General features: G+C 42.6%; 2 protein-coding genes across 6 annotated transcripts; one reads left to right on the top strand and one right to left on the bottom strand.

The window, feature by feature from the left end:
• Positions 1-1,878: 1,878 nt before the first annotated feature.
• On the bottom strand, positions 1,879-5,468 carry LOC121606567 (selenoprotein P). Of its 3 annotated transcripts, none has more exons than XM_041936954.1 (5): positions 5,363-5,468; positions 4,503-4,733; positions 3,931-4,143; positions 3,732-3,849; positions 1,879-3,601 (listed from the first exon to the last, which is right to left on the bottom strand). In XM_041936954.1, the coding sequence occupies exons 2-5, from the start codon at positions 4,703-4,705 to the stop codon at positions 2,924-2,926; spliced, it is 1,212 nt and encodes a 403-aa protein (XP_041792888.1). In that variant the 5' UTR covers positions 4,706-4,733; positions 5,363-5,468; the 3' UTR covers positions 1,879-2,923. The 3 variants fall into 3 exon arrangements, with proteins under 3 accessions (XP_041792888.1, XP_041792889.1, XP_041792891.1); XM_041936955.1 differs by having other exon boundaries at positions 4,503-4,736; positions 5,363-5,459; XM_041936957.1 differs by having other exon boundaries at positions 2,948-3,601.
• A 2,907-nt stretch (positions 5,469-8,375) lies between these two features.
• znf131 (zinc finger protein 131) lies at positions 8,376-14,864 on the top strand. Of its 3 annotated transcripts, none has more exons than XM_041937149.1 (9): positions 8,376-8,490; positions 9,538-9,685; positions 9,778-9,879; positions 10,615-10,759; positions 10,940-11,048; positions 11,225-11,416; positions 11,558-11,933; positions 12,067-12,197; positions 12,444-14,864. In XM_041937149.1, exons 2-9 carry the CDS (start codon positions 9,556-9,558, stop codon positions 12,969-12,971), a joined length of 1,713 nt encoding a protein of 570 aa, XP_041793083.1. In that variant the 5' UTR covers positions 8,376-8,490; positions 9,538-9,555; the 3' UTR covers positions 12,972-14,864. The 3 variants fall into 3 exon arrangements, with proteins under 3 accessions (XP_041793083.1, XP_041793081.1, XP_041793082.1); XM_041937147.1 differs by having other exon boundaries at positions 11,555-11,933; XM_041937148.1 differs by lacking the exon at positions 8,376-8,490 and adding an exon at positions 8,609-8,723 and having other exon boundaries at positions 11,555-11,933.
• Positions 14,865-16,185: the final 1,321 nt, after the last annotated feature.

Genomic DNA, 16,185 nt, shown 5'->3' with positions numbered 1-16,185 from the left:
GTTATCAAGATCACGTTACTGATTACAGTTTCAATTCAATTTTAAATGCAACTCGCCAAACTGTTCACGAAACCTCCCCAACTCACCGCTAACTGTGTCATTAAAAGCACACAAGCGGAACACTGCACAGTAAAGGTCAGCTCAGATCAGCACTCAGTCGCAAAAAAGGATGTTAATGCACAAAACGTACAGCCCAACTGCGGGACAGTTCAAATGCAAATGAGTTTTGTGGATGTGTGTGTCTGAGAGAGGGGAAAACAGGAATTGTGTGGCGCTCGCAGGGTGGAGAGTGGGTACTTGTTTGTGAGCAACACAGAGGCACTCTGTGTGTGTGAATGAGTTCACAAGTGTGTGGTTCTCTCTCTCTCTCTGGCACTGCTGGGGTAAGTGAAGAGGAAGCGGCTGCAGAAAGAGTTGTGCATCGTGGGGAAAGCATATTGGACAATTAAGACAGAGGCTGTGTATTGCACTGCTCTGTGTGGGGCTGATTGAATCAGAGAGACAGCCACTCACAGCTCTTCGTCTCAGGACATTGCAGGTAATTACCCATAAGTCACTGTTCCCCTGTATTGGATCTTCAGTCCAATTACGCCCACGCAAGCAGTCCACCTCGGCCTCATTTATTACCTCCGGTTGCTTGTTGACCTTTTCAGACACACCGTCCGACAGGCAATTCAGATGCATTACACTGAGCAGAAGGTGATGCGCTTTGAGTCTTGAGGACGGTCTCGCAGGTTTTGAGCTGTGCATTGACATCATTATGTAAGTGTTTGCACAGAAAAATGAGCTTAAAATGCTTCTCTCGGTGGTGGCACATTTGTTAAAGCTACATGCATCCAAGGCCACTCTATACACAAGTCACAAACAGCAGATCAATGGACAGATTTTATTGAAATAGAAGGAAAGCTATTTTTTTTCATTTTCTTCCTGTATTCTGTTGCTCTAGAGTCTATCATCAGTATAACTACTACGAGAAAAGATAGAACAAGTGTATAAAACTATAGTTGAGGAACCAAAATATGTCAAACCACAACTAAAAAAACGTGATGGATGGATTTATTTTTTTCCTTTTTAAATACTACTATGAAGACAAAAACATTTTTCTTAACTGGTGAGAGCTCACTTCTGTCCTCTATAGACTACTCCTGCAAATATTTTAAGCTGGCCCTGGACATGTGCCATTTGCGTTGCTCATGTGCATGCAAAATCAGGACAGCTGTTGAAGTTGCATGTTTTTGCACATGTGTGACAGAGGAAAAAGCAGGGAGACGGTGAGCACGCTTGAGCAATTCATGTAAATTAATTGATTAATGATTTGAAGTGAAGAGGCATTCTGTTCAAAGCTCATTTGGGTGGAGTTGTCAAAGAATGTGGTGAGCTTGTATGAGATCAGTGAGGAGGACAGGCTCCATCAGTGAACTCACCAGTCAGCTGTTGAGAGTGTGGTTGGGTTTTATTGCGCAGACCTTTAGCGCCATCTGCTGACAAATATTGGGCAAAACACCAGCACCCTTTACATAAGTGTACTCCAAAATGTATTCGAGAAAACTGTTTTATCTACTTAAGGGGCAAAAAGATGTAAGATCTGTGTATTGCTGGACTTTAATGGCATACTACAGACTCTTATAAAGATCTTAAATGTATAAGTAGGCAATCATGGGAAATACGATCCCTCTGCTTTGTGGAAGTCACATGCATCCAACCTCTCAGGCACGTGCAGGCTAGTTGCTAAATACCGCCAAGAGTATCTCCGCTCAGACATACAATCCCTGGCAGACCCCATGATACCTCTTACACAGCACATTTGAGTCAGTCTGCTTGGATATATACACTGACTGTCAACTTTTCTGTTTTGACTCTGACAAGAACACACACACATAAACTAAAAAAAGCAACTCCACCATCTTTATTCAACTCTCACTTTGCATGTTTGACAACCTGAACACAATACAGTTCTGTGTGCAAGCATCAGGCTTTCAGGGTGACTGTTATCTTCCCGCAGAAGCCATCATTAAGTACAGAGTGTATTCCAACAGTCCTTCATTGATTCGCTCTCTTTTCCCCTCCAACCTTTTTCTGAACAATAGAGCCTTGTGTGATTTTTTTTGTAAGCAAGACTTATAAATGTGTGCAATTTACAACCTACATAGTGAGTCCAGAGAATGCAAAGAAAAGCATATATAGGAATGCCAAATACATTTAAAATGCGAAAGTGGTAAAAGACACACCTGATATATGTTTAAGCTTGTGGACTTTCAGTGCAAAACAAAAAAAATAAAGTCATTTGTGGCAGTTACTGCTTTTACATGTGCTTTTTCAACTTCCCCAGTAATGGGCCTGTGCTTTTCAGGTTTCCCCAAAAACTGATTTCAGGTAATAAATCATTTGTTTGTTGCAGTATTTGCAGATTCTGTCTTGTTTTTGATGTTCCCTCCAATATCCTTTGATACTGGACTTTGAAATGTTTTAAGTGTTTGTCATGCTCCTGAACTACCCTCTCCTCCCTCTCCTGCCTGACTTCAAACAGACACCACTAGAACATAGTTTCTGCGCCTGGTTTCATAAAGGTTGGAGAGAGCAAAGTGGAGGAGGCAGTTTATGAACATGACAACCACATACACTCCTGAGAGAGAGTGAGAGCAACCCTCTGACAGAGGCAGGTGAAAGGTGACAAATTATTTGCATATCTGTGCCAAATGTAACAGGTTAACAAGCTGCTAATTCATGGTTGGTTTGTTTTTCTACCTCATTTTGTCTTTGTCACCGAGATGTTGGACCTCTTCATATATCCCATGCTGTCAGGGATTGCCCTGCCCTCTCCCAGGGTAATACTTGTTGGTAAAAAGAGCGCTTGGCCCCTGGTGTTTGTGGCTGATATTAACATGAGGCTGGTATCAGAGCCAGCTTACAGCTGCTCTCATCCTCAGCTTTCACCTTGGGGTCAGGCTCATTGGGCTGGCCGAGGCTGCTGTCAGTCAGCAGGAGGCAAGCGTCACTGTCAGGTCTCCCTAACATTACTGGCTGCTTCGCCTATCAGTCCGTGTCACTGTCAGGAGGCGGGCAGCGCCTCATCACAGTGTCAGAGACCGACCGGCTGCTCGCTCCCTGCATCGCCAAACAGCCTGCGTCAGTGTCAGCATCAGCTGGCCTTGGGAGAGGCTTCATTGTCAGAGCCTGCTGCCCACTGTCAGCTGTACTTTGACTTTCACCTGGACTTCTCTGGTGCTCACGGCCTCACAGGGGCTCCATGGGCCTCCTGGTGCATGTGAACTGCTTGCTGCACCTGGCTTAAATCTAAATGATCTTGCCTTTGAGATACACTACCATCTTGCCCGTGCCCTGGCTGAATTTGACTTTGCCCATGGTCACTGCCATGGCCATTGTGATTTCCATGGTGATGACCATGGTTGTGACCATGGCCATGGCCAAAGCCATGGGGGTGAAAACCATGATTATCCCCTTGGTGGTGATGACCATGGTGATGACCGTGGTGATGTCCATGATGGTGACCATGTCCAGTGTCTTCCTCTACAGGTGGGATCCCATCTGCGTCAGGCTGTGCAGGTGGTTTCTCTTTGCACTCCTCTGGGCTCTCAGCACTCTGTGGAGAAACAAATGGGATCAGAAGCAAAGAGATTTCAGTGTAAAAGCTTATCTTTGACGTGCAACATATTATCTAAAGGGTTTATGTTTCATTTAATTCTTTTCTTGCACTCATGTTTGGTCTATACCTCATGTGTGCACTCGCCACAGATGCGTTTGCAGTAGGTATCTTTGATGGCAGTCTCAACGTGGCCTTGTCCAATGATGGTGTATGGAAGTGAAATGTGGTGAGTGAGACGGCCACACCTGATCGCAAAGGGATAGAAAGCATGCTGAGTAAATAATAAAAAACATTTGCTTGATTTCCCCTGCAGACAACAAACCAACCTGTCGTAAATGAGAAAGTCATCTTTCTCTCCGCTCAGTGTCTGCCAGACATCAGGCTGTTGCTCATCCTGTTTGTACAGCGTGATGTTCTCTGATAGCTTCTGTGCCAGCAATGGGTGCAGGCGCTGTGATTGCTCCCCCTGGTGGTTAATGACCATGTAGACCACATCCTTCAGACCCTGACTCTCCAGCTTCTGGCGCAGGCCGTCCATTCTGAGGGAAAACAGAGACAAGGAGTTTAAAAATCAGTTGCCAAGAAACCAAGTATTGCTGGATAGACTGTCTAACTAACAAGCATGAACACGATGCACTTCTTTGACAGTGAACAGCTGCATGGGAAGGACAAGTCCAAGCTTGCTATACTTTGTTGCCAACTTGGCAAGCCTTGCAGAGTGGGCAATAAAATGTAAATGAAACTGCTGAATATCCATATTTTTATTTTTATCTTCTTCCAGTGTGAATGTCATGCTTTCCCACAGATTTAGGACTTGCAGTTTTGTAATTGAATGTCATGTTTCTTCTTAGATGGACAGAAGTGCATAAGAAGAGGTCACACCGATTTACACACATACCTGGAAGCCTGCACCAAGCAGAACAATCAGCTGGCCTGGAAAAGGGCCACCACCGTCACCTGGCCCATCGCCCCCTTCATTGGCTCCACCTCCCCTATATTCCAGGCTGGCGGCAGCTGACAGCGGGGCCCACCCCCATCATTCTCTGCACCGCCCCCGTGGAGCAGGCAGAGAGTGACGAGCAGGCTGAGGCACGCCCACATCCCTGCTGTGCCTCCTCACTGCCCCAGTCTGCTGGAGAGGAAGGAGATAGTGGTGAGGAAGAGGGAAAAGTTGGGGAAGGGGGCAGGGAGGACAGAGGGAGGAGGGAACATCAGAGATTTGGATTGTACAAAATGTCAGAGAAGTTTTATAAGTTTTAAATTCTCCAAATTGACCTAAATATCCTCCCCCCCGCTTGTTGGACTTGATATCGCTATAAAAGGGAAACTGTGCAACTAGCTGAGTGAGCAAAGCAGTTTCTCAGTTTCTCTTGCGCTCATGTTTCTATACACATTTAAGCACATGGAAACACAGTAAAGAAAGAGCATTTAGTTGCACAGGAAACATGCTCGAATGTTGAAAGCATAAAGTGTAAAAATTTCTCCAACATATCACCATTTGCATGACAGGCAGAAATGTTAAATAATGGACAAAATGGTTCAGTGGCTGGTTGAAGTGGTATACACTGATATAATGCATCTAAAATTAAAACATTTGCATTTAAGAGAGGCTCACAATTAACTACATTGCGAAATACCCTGAGTTCCTGCCTCTTAGCATTTACCCATTTATTTACAACAGCTGTAAAAGGGAACACTTATCAATTAATTCTGCTTTGTGGGCATTTGCGGTAAAACGTAACAAAGTCTCTTTCTTACCCTTTGGTTAAAAAAGCTTCCTTCTCTCTGCTCGGCTCTGCTTTGCTGCAACTCCTCGAACAAAAACAAGTCTCTTCCTTCCCTGCTCCCCCCTTTTATACTCTGCCTGTTGTTTTTCTGTCTGGATGGAGGACAAAGTTCAGCCCCAGCTGTATGCTGATGTCTACACTTTTCTTCAGTTAAACAGTGCATGAATTCCACTTGTTGACTAGATACAAAGACTTTTTAATGGAAAATGTTTCATAGCAACCGGCAGTTTGACAAATTCCTTCAAAAGAATAGTGTGAGGAGGAGAAGTTATCTCTTTATTGCTGCAAGATATGTCAGCTCTGGAGTGCATGCATTTGCCTTGTAAATCAAATAGAATGCTTTTACATTGTGTCAACTATATTAAAGAAGTATATTATGAGTTTCAAAGAGCATGGAGGGGCATTGTGCAATTTTGTTTTTTACTTTCAGTGCAGAGAAGGGAAGTGAAAAAAGACAGAGGGCGGGACTCTGGTCGGTGTCCAGCATGTTTCTGCAAGGCCCACACAAACACAGCTAGAGAGGATTCAATATACACAAGTGAAATAGTTTAAGCATTCTTGGGGAAGTATCCTGCAGTTTAACACAATCAGACAGTAAAAGTAGCTAAATCTGACCAGGGTAGTGTATAGTGCTGAACACAGGAGATTATAAGTGAGTAAATGATATTCTCATAGTTCAGGGCAGGCCAAAAAATATGTAACTAATTAGAAAAGAGGAATTTAGCTCACCCAAGGAACAGGGGAAAATGAAAAAATTAGTTTCACACTGCAGTGATTTCGGAAGGACGAAGAACGAAAGACAGTAACTTCAAAGCTGATTTACAGCCTCAGACACTTTTCCAGATTAACAACAGTTTAGCACATAAAAAGTATATAAAAAGCTGTAAACAGCCTCAAAGTCCAGTCTGTCTGCAAATACAGGCCATGCAGTTCAGGTGTTGAGAGCACTGTTATGAAATTACTAAGGTCAAAGGCCAGTTTTAACAAGCCCAGCAAATGTCAGTGACACTTTAACAAGGAATAAGATGCATTTAAACACACCGTTACAAATGTGAACATAAACTATTATTTGAAACTATGCTGAGCAGTAATTTTACAATAAATGTAACACATGCACAATATCAGAGAACCTAATACAAAAGCCCTGCAATATTTGCAGGTTGATGTTATAATTGTGTTAGGGAGATGTTTGTTTTTCTTTAGTGTTTTTTTTTTTAGGGTGTATTTCGCAATGTTGTTGGCTTGGGTTTGCCAGTGTCAAACATGTTCCTGCACTGTGTCCACCACCAGTATGTCTCTACAGGAGTCATTTCTGTAAGTCCAATATCCGAGATAGTAGTCAAGTCAAGACAAGACGAACAGTTAATTTCCTGCTGCTTGTCCCGATAGCAGGAGCCATACACTGTAGCAAAGACAGCTGACTTGATGGTAGAGTATCCTCTAACATTTGGGAATGCACCTTTCTGCCAGACTACACGAGCAGCATTACATACATACCAACATGGAGGGAGCACTGCAAATAATGATAAAGTAGAAACTGAATTAAAATTGAAGATCTACAAGGACACATAGCCTATAAATGGAGTAGAACAAAAACACACGGAGGCTGTCGTGTAGCAGTTGCAGCAGAATAAATGCAGGTTATCAGTGTCTATAAACACCACCTGCTCGGTACTGTGAGGTGTGACTGTGGGGTTGCGTCAGCTGATACAGCAGAGGATGATATGTTACTCAGAGTGGCCGGCCAGGCCAAGTTTATTACAGTGTTACTCATTTATAGCATATGACACTATGACATTACGTTCTTTGTCAGGGCACACTGACCTGCTTATAAGAATGCATATCAGTAGGCCTAAGTCTCAAGAGATTTGAACTGGTAGTATTCAGCCACGCTAAACTTAACCAAATGAAACGCTAAAAGGAGATACGGGTGGCACAATATCTTCAAAACCTTGGTCAACATTATAAATTGTCAGAGATGACACAGTGTTGCTAGTTTGGTGCAACTGGTACTGACAAATATTATAATCATGCACCATACTGCACTCACAGTCAATCTGCTGTTATTAACTCCATCTCTCATTATTTCTTGTTACATCACATCCTCTCTCTTTCTGCACTTGTGAACTGTAACATTTGTCATATAGTTATATAACATATAAGTAACACAGATGCACCAGTATGTGAACTTTTTCATCTTCCCATATCTCTCTTTTATTCTTTTATTATTATTGTTACTGTCTGCAACAATTGGATTGATAAAGTTTTTATCTTATCTATCTCATCTTATCTTGGAACACTGTAATGACGAACCTGCATTTTCATTCATTCATTGCATCATCATTTGCACTTTGCACCTCTATTTATTCCACATATATATTTTTTTCAAGTTTTAATTTATGTCTACTCTTATCTTTTTCAAACTTCAGCCTTGTGTAAGGATGATGCATGCAGAGGCAGGAATTTATTTTTTCTAAATATTCACACATTGCGCAGTGATGATAATTCTGTTGTCTAATGACAACTTACTTTTGATACTTTAAGTATATTTTACTGACAAGATGTTTGGGCCTCTTTTTTAGTAATATTTGAACGCAGGACTTTTTCTTGTATTATGTGATCTTTTAATAGTCTAGTATTACTCCCTTTACTTACGTAAAGATCTCAGTTTACCAGTAACAGTGATACCTATACTGTGACCTACATCTGCATTAGTGAGGCCGGAACATTATAAAACTAGTCCTACTTTACAGACCTACTAAAATTGGTTTGATTTTGACAGGGAGGAAGCATTAGCATTCTTTTTACTATTAAATGCATAGTTGTATATGATGTGATTAAAATTGAATCTGTACCACACTTTTATCCGTTTTGATAGCAGACTCGACTTGACCCATAGCAGTTATGGCACTTGTCACTCACCGCTGTCACTAAGCAACGCTCTTCAGCGTCCTTGACTTTGCAAGGGCTTCTGGGAATCCGAGGCCGGAGGGTGGAACGACCGCCCTTTTTGGAGCAACGAGAGTAGAACTGCGGTACATGCGTCGAGGAAAAAAATATCGCAATACAACTTTCTGAAGCAGTGTAACCAAACTTGAGGTACGTATTCCGACGGTTTTTAACGTGTATTTTGACCCACGACGGTTGAAATCTGGAAATCTGTCTGGAAAAAGTGTATTTTAATGCGCGGTTTGATGACGTAATGTTGATTGTCAAACGCGAAATGGCGAGTGTGCTAAGAGGCCCGTTACCTGCCACAGTCGGGGGTTGTAAAGTGTTCATTTCCTTCATGTTCCTGTATCGAAACGATTATACAGGTGTATCTAGTCCCGGTAAGTTGGGCTTTGGTTACATTTGTCGGCTATGATAAATAACTTATTTTGTTCTTCTGTGAGGGACAGGATTGTATGTTTGCTAGTTAAGCTAACTTCTAGCTATAGTAGCAGAGCTGTTGACGTTAGCCGAATGAGCAACCATGTGTCGGGTCATTCGTTCAGTTATACGCTTGTCCTCTCGTGTGGCACGTCAGGAATATTTAGCAAGGTGTGTTTCCATTGTTTGTGCACTTTATTTCTGTCAGACTTTCTGGAAAATATAACGTTTACTCGGGTTAGTAATGATGCTGTTCTCATGGGCCCTCATCTTGACTTCCTCGTTCTGTGCAACAACAGATAATTTCACTTTCCTTCAACACAACACAACTTAATTACAGCCTTCCTGCATTTGTCATATGCAGGTCTACTCTTAAAATTCAAATTCAGTCATGCAATGACTATATATATATGGAGGAGCAGCTGTTGTCTCACTGTGTCTTGTTGGACAACGTGAGGTTCAATCAGACTGGCGTGCAGCGGTTGAGGTCTGGTTTCCAGCCCAGTCAAGAGAATGGAGAAACCATTCATAGGTTTCTCCTCCTCAGCTGAGTTAGAACTATTTTGCAGTGTGACAACGAAAAGTTTGTTTATTACCACAGAATGACTGCAGGCGTGAACTTAAAAAGGTGGTTGGTGGTCTTTCTCAGCTAATCTCAAAACCTCATCATTTGTTTCTAACAATAACAGACATTTATAACCAGGAGTCCAGGTTAATCAGAGTGACTCAAACAATATTTAGACTTGTATTTCCGTCTTCCTCTTTTCCATTCAGAGAGGGATAAGGACAGTAATGGCGGCTGAGGTGGAGGTCGATGTGGACGGAGGCAATGAATACCCAGCACATTACAAAGTCATGATGGATAAACTCAATGAACAGCGACAGCTGGACCAGTTCACAGACATTACCTTGATTGTGGATGGTAAGTCGACGAACGTTATTGGTCATCTTTAAGATGTCTCTGTCAAATTCCTAAGCAATGCTTCTTACTTGCGTGTCTCTTGTCTCTTGCAGGACACCAGTTCAGAGCCCATAAAGCAGTGTTGGCAGCATGCAGCCAGTTTTTCCATAAGTTCTTCCAGGATTTCACCCAGGAGCCACTGGTGGAGATAGAAGGTATTCTGTGTTTCAGATAAATTAAGAAAGAAGGTAGTCTGAGAGCTCTTAAATTAGAGGAAATACAGGCTACCTCTTATTTGCAAGTGAAAGCGTTGTTTTTAAGGCTACTTCCCAAACTGTCAACATCCACTAGAGAGAGAGTTCCATGATTGCACTAATGACTTTATTAGTGTGCACCTAGAGTTTTACAAAGCCATTAACTAATCTTTTCCTGTAGTTTTTGCTTGGTTTAAATACATTTGGATTAAAACATGTTTTGTTTAGAGCATACCTAACTGTCTGAACGCATGTGTTGCTTGGTTGTCTGATATTTACTTGCCATACTGTTGCTATTTCCAAAAGAATTATCATATTCTCCAGCTCCTAGCAATGATACTGAGTAAAATGTAATCGTAATGATGAGAACAATGACCAGAGCTTTGAAAATGTGACCCAGATTGAAAAATGTCAATCCATTTTAATATATATTTATAAAATTAAGGCAGCATTAGAAACAAATTTTACATTTTTCATCATAATTTTATAGTAAGACCATTATTTGAAAAATCACAATGTGGTATTATATATTAGATCAGTATGCGTTACCAAACGTCCTTAGTCTACTAGTAATTGCTGTGCCACATAATAAATGTGCTCTATGTTCCTGCCAAGAATTTGCAGCTGCAGATATATTTTCCTGTGTTACGTGAAACAGCTTTTACTCACGCTGCTGCTCTGTCATGCTCTTGACAGGAGTGAGTAATACAGCCTTTCGCCAGCTGATGGAGTTCACTTACACTGCAACACTAGCTGTAGCTGGACAAGAGGAGGCCTTTGATGTCTGGAAAGCTGCTGAATACCTCCAGATGCAGGAAGCCATCAAAGCGCTCAACAACAAGTGAGACTTGCATACACTTGACCTGTCACCTATCTCTGCTTGTGTCACTATCAGAATTTAAATGATGTAATGTACAAAGTCGTAGCAATGAAGTGTTCTGTGAGCTAGAAATTAATTAGTCTCATGACTCCTCAGTATACAAACTGCACTCTCTCAACAAGAGCTCATCTCTTCTTACAGGATAAATGACAGTCCCTCGCTGACAGCAAAGAGCAAAGGAAAAAAGAGGAAGATTGCTGAGACATCTAATGTGATTACAGAAACCCTACCTTCAGTGGAAGGGGAACAGGTCTGTATGTTCATGGTGGTCACACTCATAAAGATATGCTGTCTTGCAAAGCAGTGGACAGTAAGATTGACTGAAATTCCACTGACTGGCTACATTTTCTGCTATTACAACACAGGCAACCCTTACTTTGTCCACACATTTAACTGATAAGACTGAATGTTTTCAATGTTCTCCAGGTGGAAATTGAGGTGATAGGGGAGGGGGCCATTGAGGTGGAGGAGACTGGACTGGAAGAAGTGGTCGACGAAGCAAAGAACGCTCAGGCGGCGTCAGATGACTCTGCTTTGGCGCTTCTTGCTGACATAACCAGCAAGTATCAGCAAGGGGAATCTACATTACAGGTCATTAAAAAAGGAGAAATGGAAGAGGTATATTGAGTTGCATTTGTACAAGCCTTCATTTAAGATGAGTGTCATGTTATTTTTATGAATTGGCAAAATATGGGTATACACTAGGGGTTCTAGATGTGAAAGTATTAACCCTGCCTTGCCTGTGTTTGTGCACAGCAGGAGGTGGTGTATCAGGAGGAAACGGTGACTGCCTCCAAGGTGCTGGAGAATGTCGAGGTTGTAGAGGTTCAGATTTCCCAAGTGGACAACATGTTCCGCTGCAGCAAGTGTGACCGTAGCTTCAAGTTGTACTACCACCTCAAGCAGCATTTGAAAACACACCTGGGCTTGCTGGAAAAACCCCATGTGTGCAGCCACTGCGGTAAAGCCTACACACGGGAGGGCGCCCTAAAACAGCACATCAGCACGTTTCATTTCGATGCAGAAGAACTGTCTCGAAACCAGAAGCCGCAGAAAAAAGTGCATGTTTGTGAATACTGTAAAAAGCACTTTGACCACTTCGGCCACTTTAAGGAGCACTTGCGGAAACACACTGGTGAGAATGGAAAAATAAAGCTTTTAAGTTTCTTAATATTCAGTTTTACTTATTACATTCATAATTGGGTATCATTGTCTTGTTACACACCTTGCACTGAAACACAAGCCCGGCTTTGTACGTCTCTCTGTAGGTGAAAAACCTTATGAGTGTCCAGATTGCCATGAGCGATTTGCGAGGAACAGCACACTGAAGTGCCATATGGCAGCCTGTCAGAATGGGGCCGGAGCCAAGAAAGGACGGAAAAAGCTCTATGAATGCCAGGTACAGTTTGTCCAGAATCAGGGCCATCAAGCACTCCCCTGCCAGTGCAGTGTCGACGATAGAAAAGACTATCCAAATATTTTTTGTCACATTATGTAAATGTATTCTATATGTGAAACATGTATTCCTGTATTAAGAAACTTTAGTTTTCATCATCACATTCCTTCATTTTACCATTAATGGAGTAGAGCTGAAGGATTGAAAATGACTGTGAATTGCTATCTCCTCCTCCACCCCCTCCATCAGGTCTGCAGCAGTGTATTCAACAGCTGGGACCAGTTCAAAGACCATCTCGTGAGCCACACAGGAGTCAAGCCCAACCACTGCACCATGTGTGACATGTGGTTCACCCACCCAAAAGACCTAAAGGCCCACCTCAAGCACGTCCATTCCACTGAGGACGACAAGTCTACTGAGGAAGTGGTCATCACTGACTCTGCCGCCGCCGCAGCCCTCGCCATCGCCACACAGAGCATAGAAGGAGCTGAAACAGTCCTGCTGGATGATGGAATCCAGGTGGAGCATGTCACAGTGGAGCCTGTGGATGTGATGGAGATGGAGGAGACTGCGACAGTAGTGGTGGAGGACGGAGGTGTGACAGAAATGTGCGAGGAGGACGTGGAGAGGTTAAAGCAGGCCGGGGTGCAGATCCAGGTGGTACACGTGACCACGACTGAAGTAGACGGGCAGCAGGTGGTGAACTCTCAAGTGGAAGTAGAGATGGAGGGTGAAATGGTGAACGTTGAGGAGGCAGAACAAGCAGTGGTCGTATGAGAATGTGAGACGGACTGTGTCTTGGGGTGTATTCACACATGTAGCTTGTTTGCGTTGCTCTGATTCAGGGGCTTTAATGATATCTTGTTGCATTTCAGTTCTGGTCCAGCTCTTGTTCACACTGACTTTTTACAAACAAACCAAGAGGAGTAAACATTAAGTTTTACCGACTGAGAGGTTACTTGTTGATTGGACAGTTTTGGCCATTGTCATCCTGCATGTCATCAGTGGGTCATCAAGACCCATGTGGGGAAATGAAATTCTGGTGACTGACAGAGGTTTATGCAGCACTTTAATGCTACTGAAGATGTGTATATTTATGTTTTTTGCAAAGAGCTCACGAAGAAATAATAGAAGCATTATTGGTGAATTGCACTGAAATTTGACTGGTTGAACGGGTAGTAACAGGACAAAAGGAGGTGTCTTGTAGGCTACAGTAATGATTCGGGGCTTATTTCTGTGGGATTGCTGTGCAGAGTACCAGCTCAGCTGTCTTTAACAGCTTTTGAGCTATTAATCAGGGAAAGTACCCACACTGATGTGCATACATGTTGCCATGGTTATCAAATGATTTGCATACACAAATACAGATCAATTATGATAAGATGGCTTCCTGAACAAATTACACAATCAGCAGATGGATTTATTAGTAGCCTAGTTAAGCTTTTGGAAGTGTGCTCAACTCCATCCATCGCAAATACTGGTGTTTGGTTAATTTTCTTTCATGCCACAAACAAACTGCTCCAGGGTTCGACTGGAAGCGAGCCAAAAACCACCCTTTCCTTGGATCTCAGCCACGTGTTTTGTCCCATATCGAGTTCAGTAACTGCTCGCATGTGCCCAAACTAACCCGTCTTTGGAGGGCAAACACTCCTGGTTTTAATCCAACTGCTTCAAATGAGATGTGTGAATACACCCTTAAATGACCTGCAGGACGCTCCTGCAGTCCTGGGCTGCTGCATTATCCTGTACCTGACAACTTATTTTCCATGAAGAACACTGAATGTGGGAAAAGGCATGCCACCTCAATATGTCCTACTGTGTGCCATCACATTGAATCACTCGGTTCCCACCACCCTCACTCTTTGAACTCTGAGTCAATGGACAGAGTTATGGAGATATATCATCTCCTGCTAACGATCCTGTATTTATTTTAAAGCTGTCTGCCATCATATCATGTATTCTTGGTGACTCTTCAGTGTTTCATCAATCAATTGTCATGTTTTTTATTTTCTGTGTCCTTATTTTACCTCAAACTTACATCGTGTTCTTTTAGTTTGAGTTGCTTGCCAAGACAGTTTGACAGTGAATGAAAGGTTCTTGTTGCAGCTCATTCAGCAGCTGATGGTCGGTGCCGATGTCCATCAGTGCTAATGCTACAGATTTGTTCAAGCTAATTTTCATATTGCCTTTTGGTGTTTTTGTAGGAAAAACTCAGACGTGGAATAAAATCGGTTTCCAGAATGGGCCTTGCGTCTTGCATACATCTGCTGAGATTTAGTAATTTTAGACTCAGATTAGTGAAGGTATAGATGCATTTAGAAATTCTGTTGAGTTTATTATACCTTCAGAATGTTTCGTTTTTCCTTCCAGAGAGCTATTGTAATCAGTATTTTTATATTTGCAACTGATTAAATGACTGAATTGTGAAAGTTGCTAATAATGATAAATTTACAAACAGTTGTCACCCAACGCTACAGTTTCCTTTAGCTCAACAGATTTTTGTGTCTTTCAGCTCAGTGTTTTGGTTTCACAGCCCTAACCTTACTGTTTTGATTCAGTCTCACTGCTCTTATGAGCAGCGTGTCAGATTTCCCTCAGGAGTTTGTGGAAACCACACCAGAGCTGAAGGAAAGGTGAATATGTTACTTGGATTCATCAGGAGGCCACAAACACGACTCAAAATAAATGCTAAAATTGCTCTGTATCTGCTGGATTTTTAAACGGGCATATGTTTACTAATGGACCCTTTTCACTTCATGTCAATGTTGTTTTTAGCTTGTTTCTACTGCCCCCAAGTGTAGGTTTGAGAAAATGTGTGCTCATGAATCTTACATTTTGGGAATCTACAATTATTTTTTCAATTTAATTACAATTAGAGAATATCAACCAAAAAACATTGTATCCTAAGTGTTAGTTATTAGGTGGTATAACACCACCTCAAATATCCCCCTGCCCAAGGCAAAGACAACAGACTGTATTACATTGAATAAGTACACACTAAAGCAGTCAAGCCACAACATTTTCCACATTATAAACCTGCCAGCTATGTATACAGCATATGCGTATACAGCCACAGCAGATTATTTACGTGTAATTGTTCAGAAAATACCATTATGATCCTAATTTGATCAGTTAAAAGCGTCCTAAGGTAGATGCATGATAACGGAGGAAACTATCTGATGAAGAAGACCTTGAGATGCAGATGCAAGTATCAGAAAAAGCTAGTGGTGGACCTTAATATGTTTTATTCATTTTGGTGATGTTTTGACCCGGGTAGCTCCATCAGTAAGCTCATTTAAAAAAAAACAAAACAAAAAACGATCACACACACACAAGTGAATAGTGGAATTGAGACCCGTCTTGAAATCCTGTTCAGACCTCCTGCTGGTCCCCTGACCCCACCTTGAACCTCTGCTGTGCTAATAGCGTGGCCGGTGGCCATGGTGCGTGACACACACAGGTCAGGTTACCTGGAGAGTCCCGCCGCCTCACACTCCGGACAGCTCCTGTGGTACTGAACTCAGAAGCAAAGGTGTAAATTCTTGCTTCTCATTGGATAAGAGCTGCAGGAGTCCGCCGCCCATTGGTTATTTCACCCGCCACTCAAGCGGATTTCCTCCACAACAGACTGAGCCGGGGGAGCAGCTGCAGCAGAGCCAGTGCGCTCAATGTCACCGTGCACCGGGGGAGATGATCTGACGGCGAGGTCGGTGAAGCTTGTCGCCACGGGCCCCACTGAAGATACTCACCCAAGTAAGACTGATAGAAACAACATTTGCGCTGTTTTTGTGCTTATGGGATTATAGTGAGAAAGCGCTGCCTCATAGACAGTGGCCTGCTGCGATGTTAACTGTTGACTGTCATTGAACACCGATAGACAAGGGACTTCATTGATACACTGCGAGATTTACTGACTCCAAAGCAGGTTTGTGGTCTCATAGCTTGCAAGAAAAATGATGTGTAAATTCTAACATCCCGGTTGACTCAGCAG

This window comes from Chelmon rostratus, chromosome 5, assembly GCF_017976325.1.
Source record: "Chelmon rostratus isolate fCheRos1 chromosome 5, fCheRos1.pri, whole genome shotgun sequence".
Taxonomy (NCBI): Eukaryota; Metazoa; Chordata; class Actinopteri; order Chaetodontiformes; family Chaetodontidae; genus Chelmon; species Chelmon rostratus.
The sequence above is the reverse complement of the archived record's forward strand: the minus strand, read 5'-3'. Positions and strand labels throughout refer to the sequence as shown.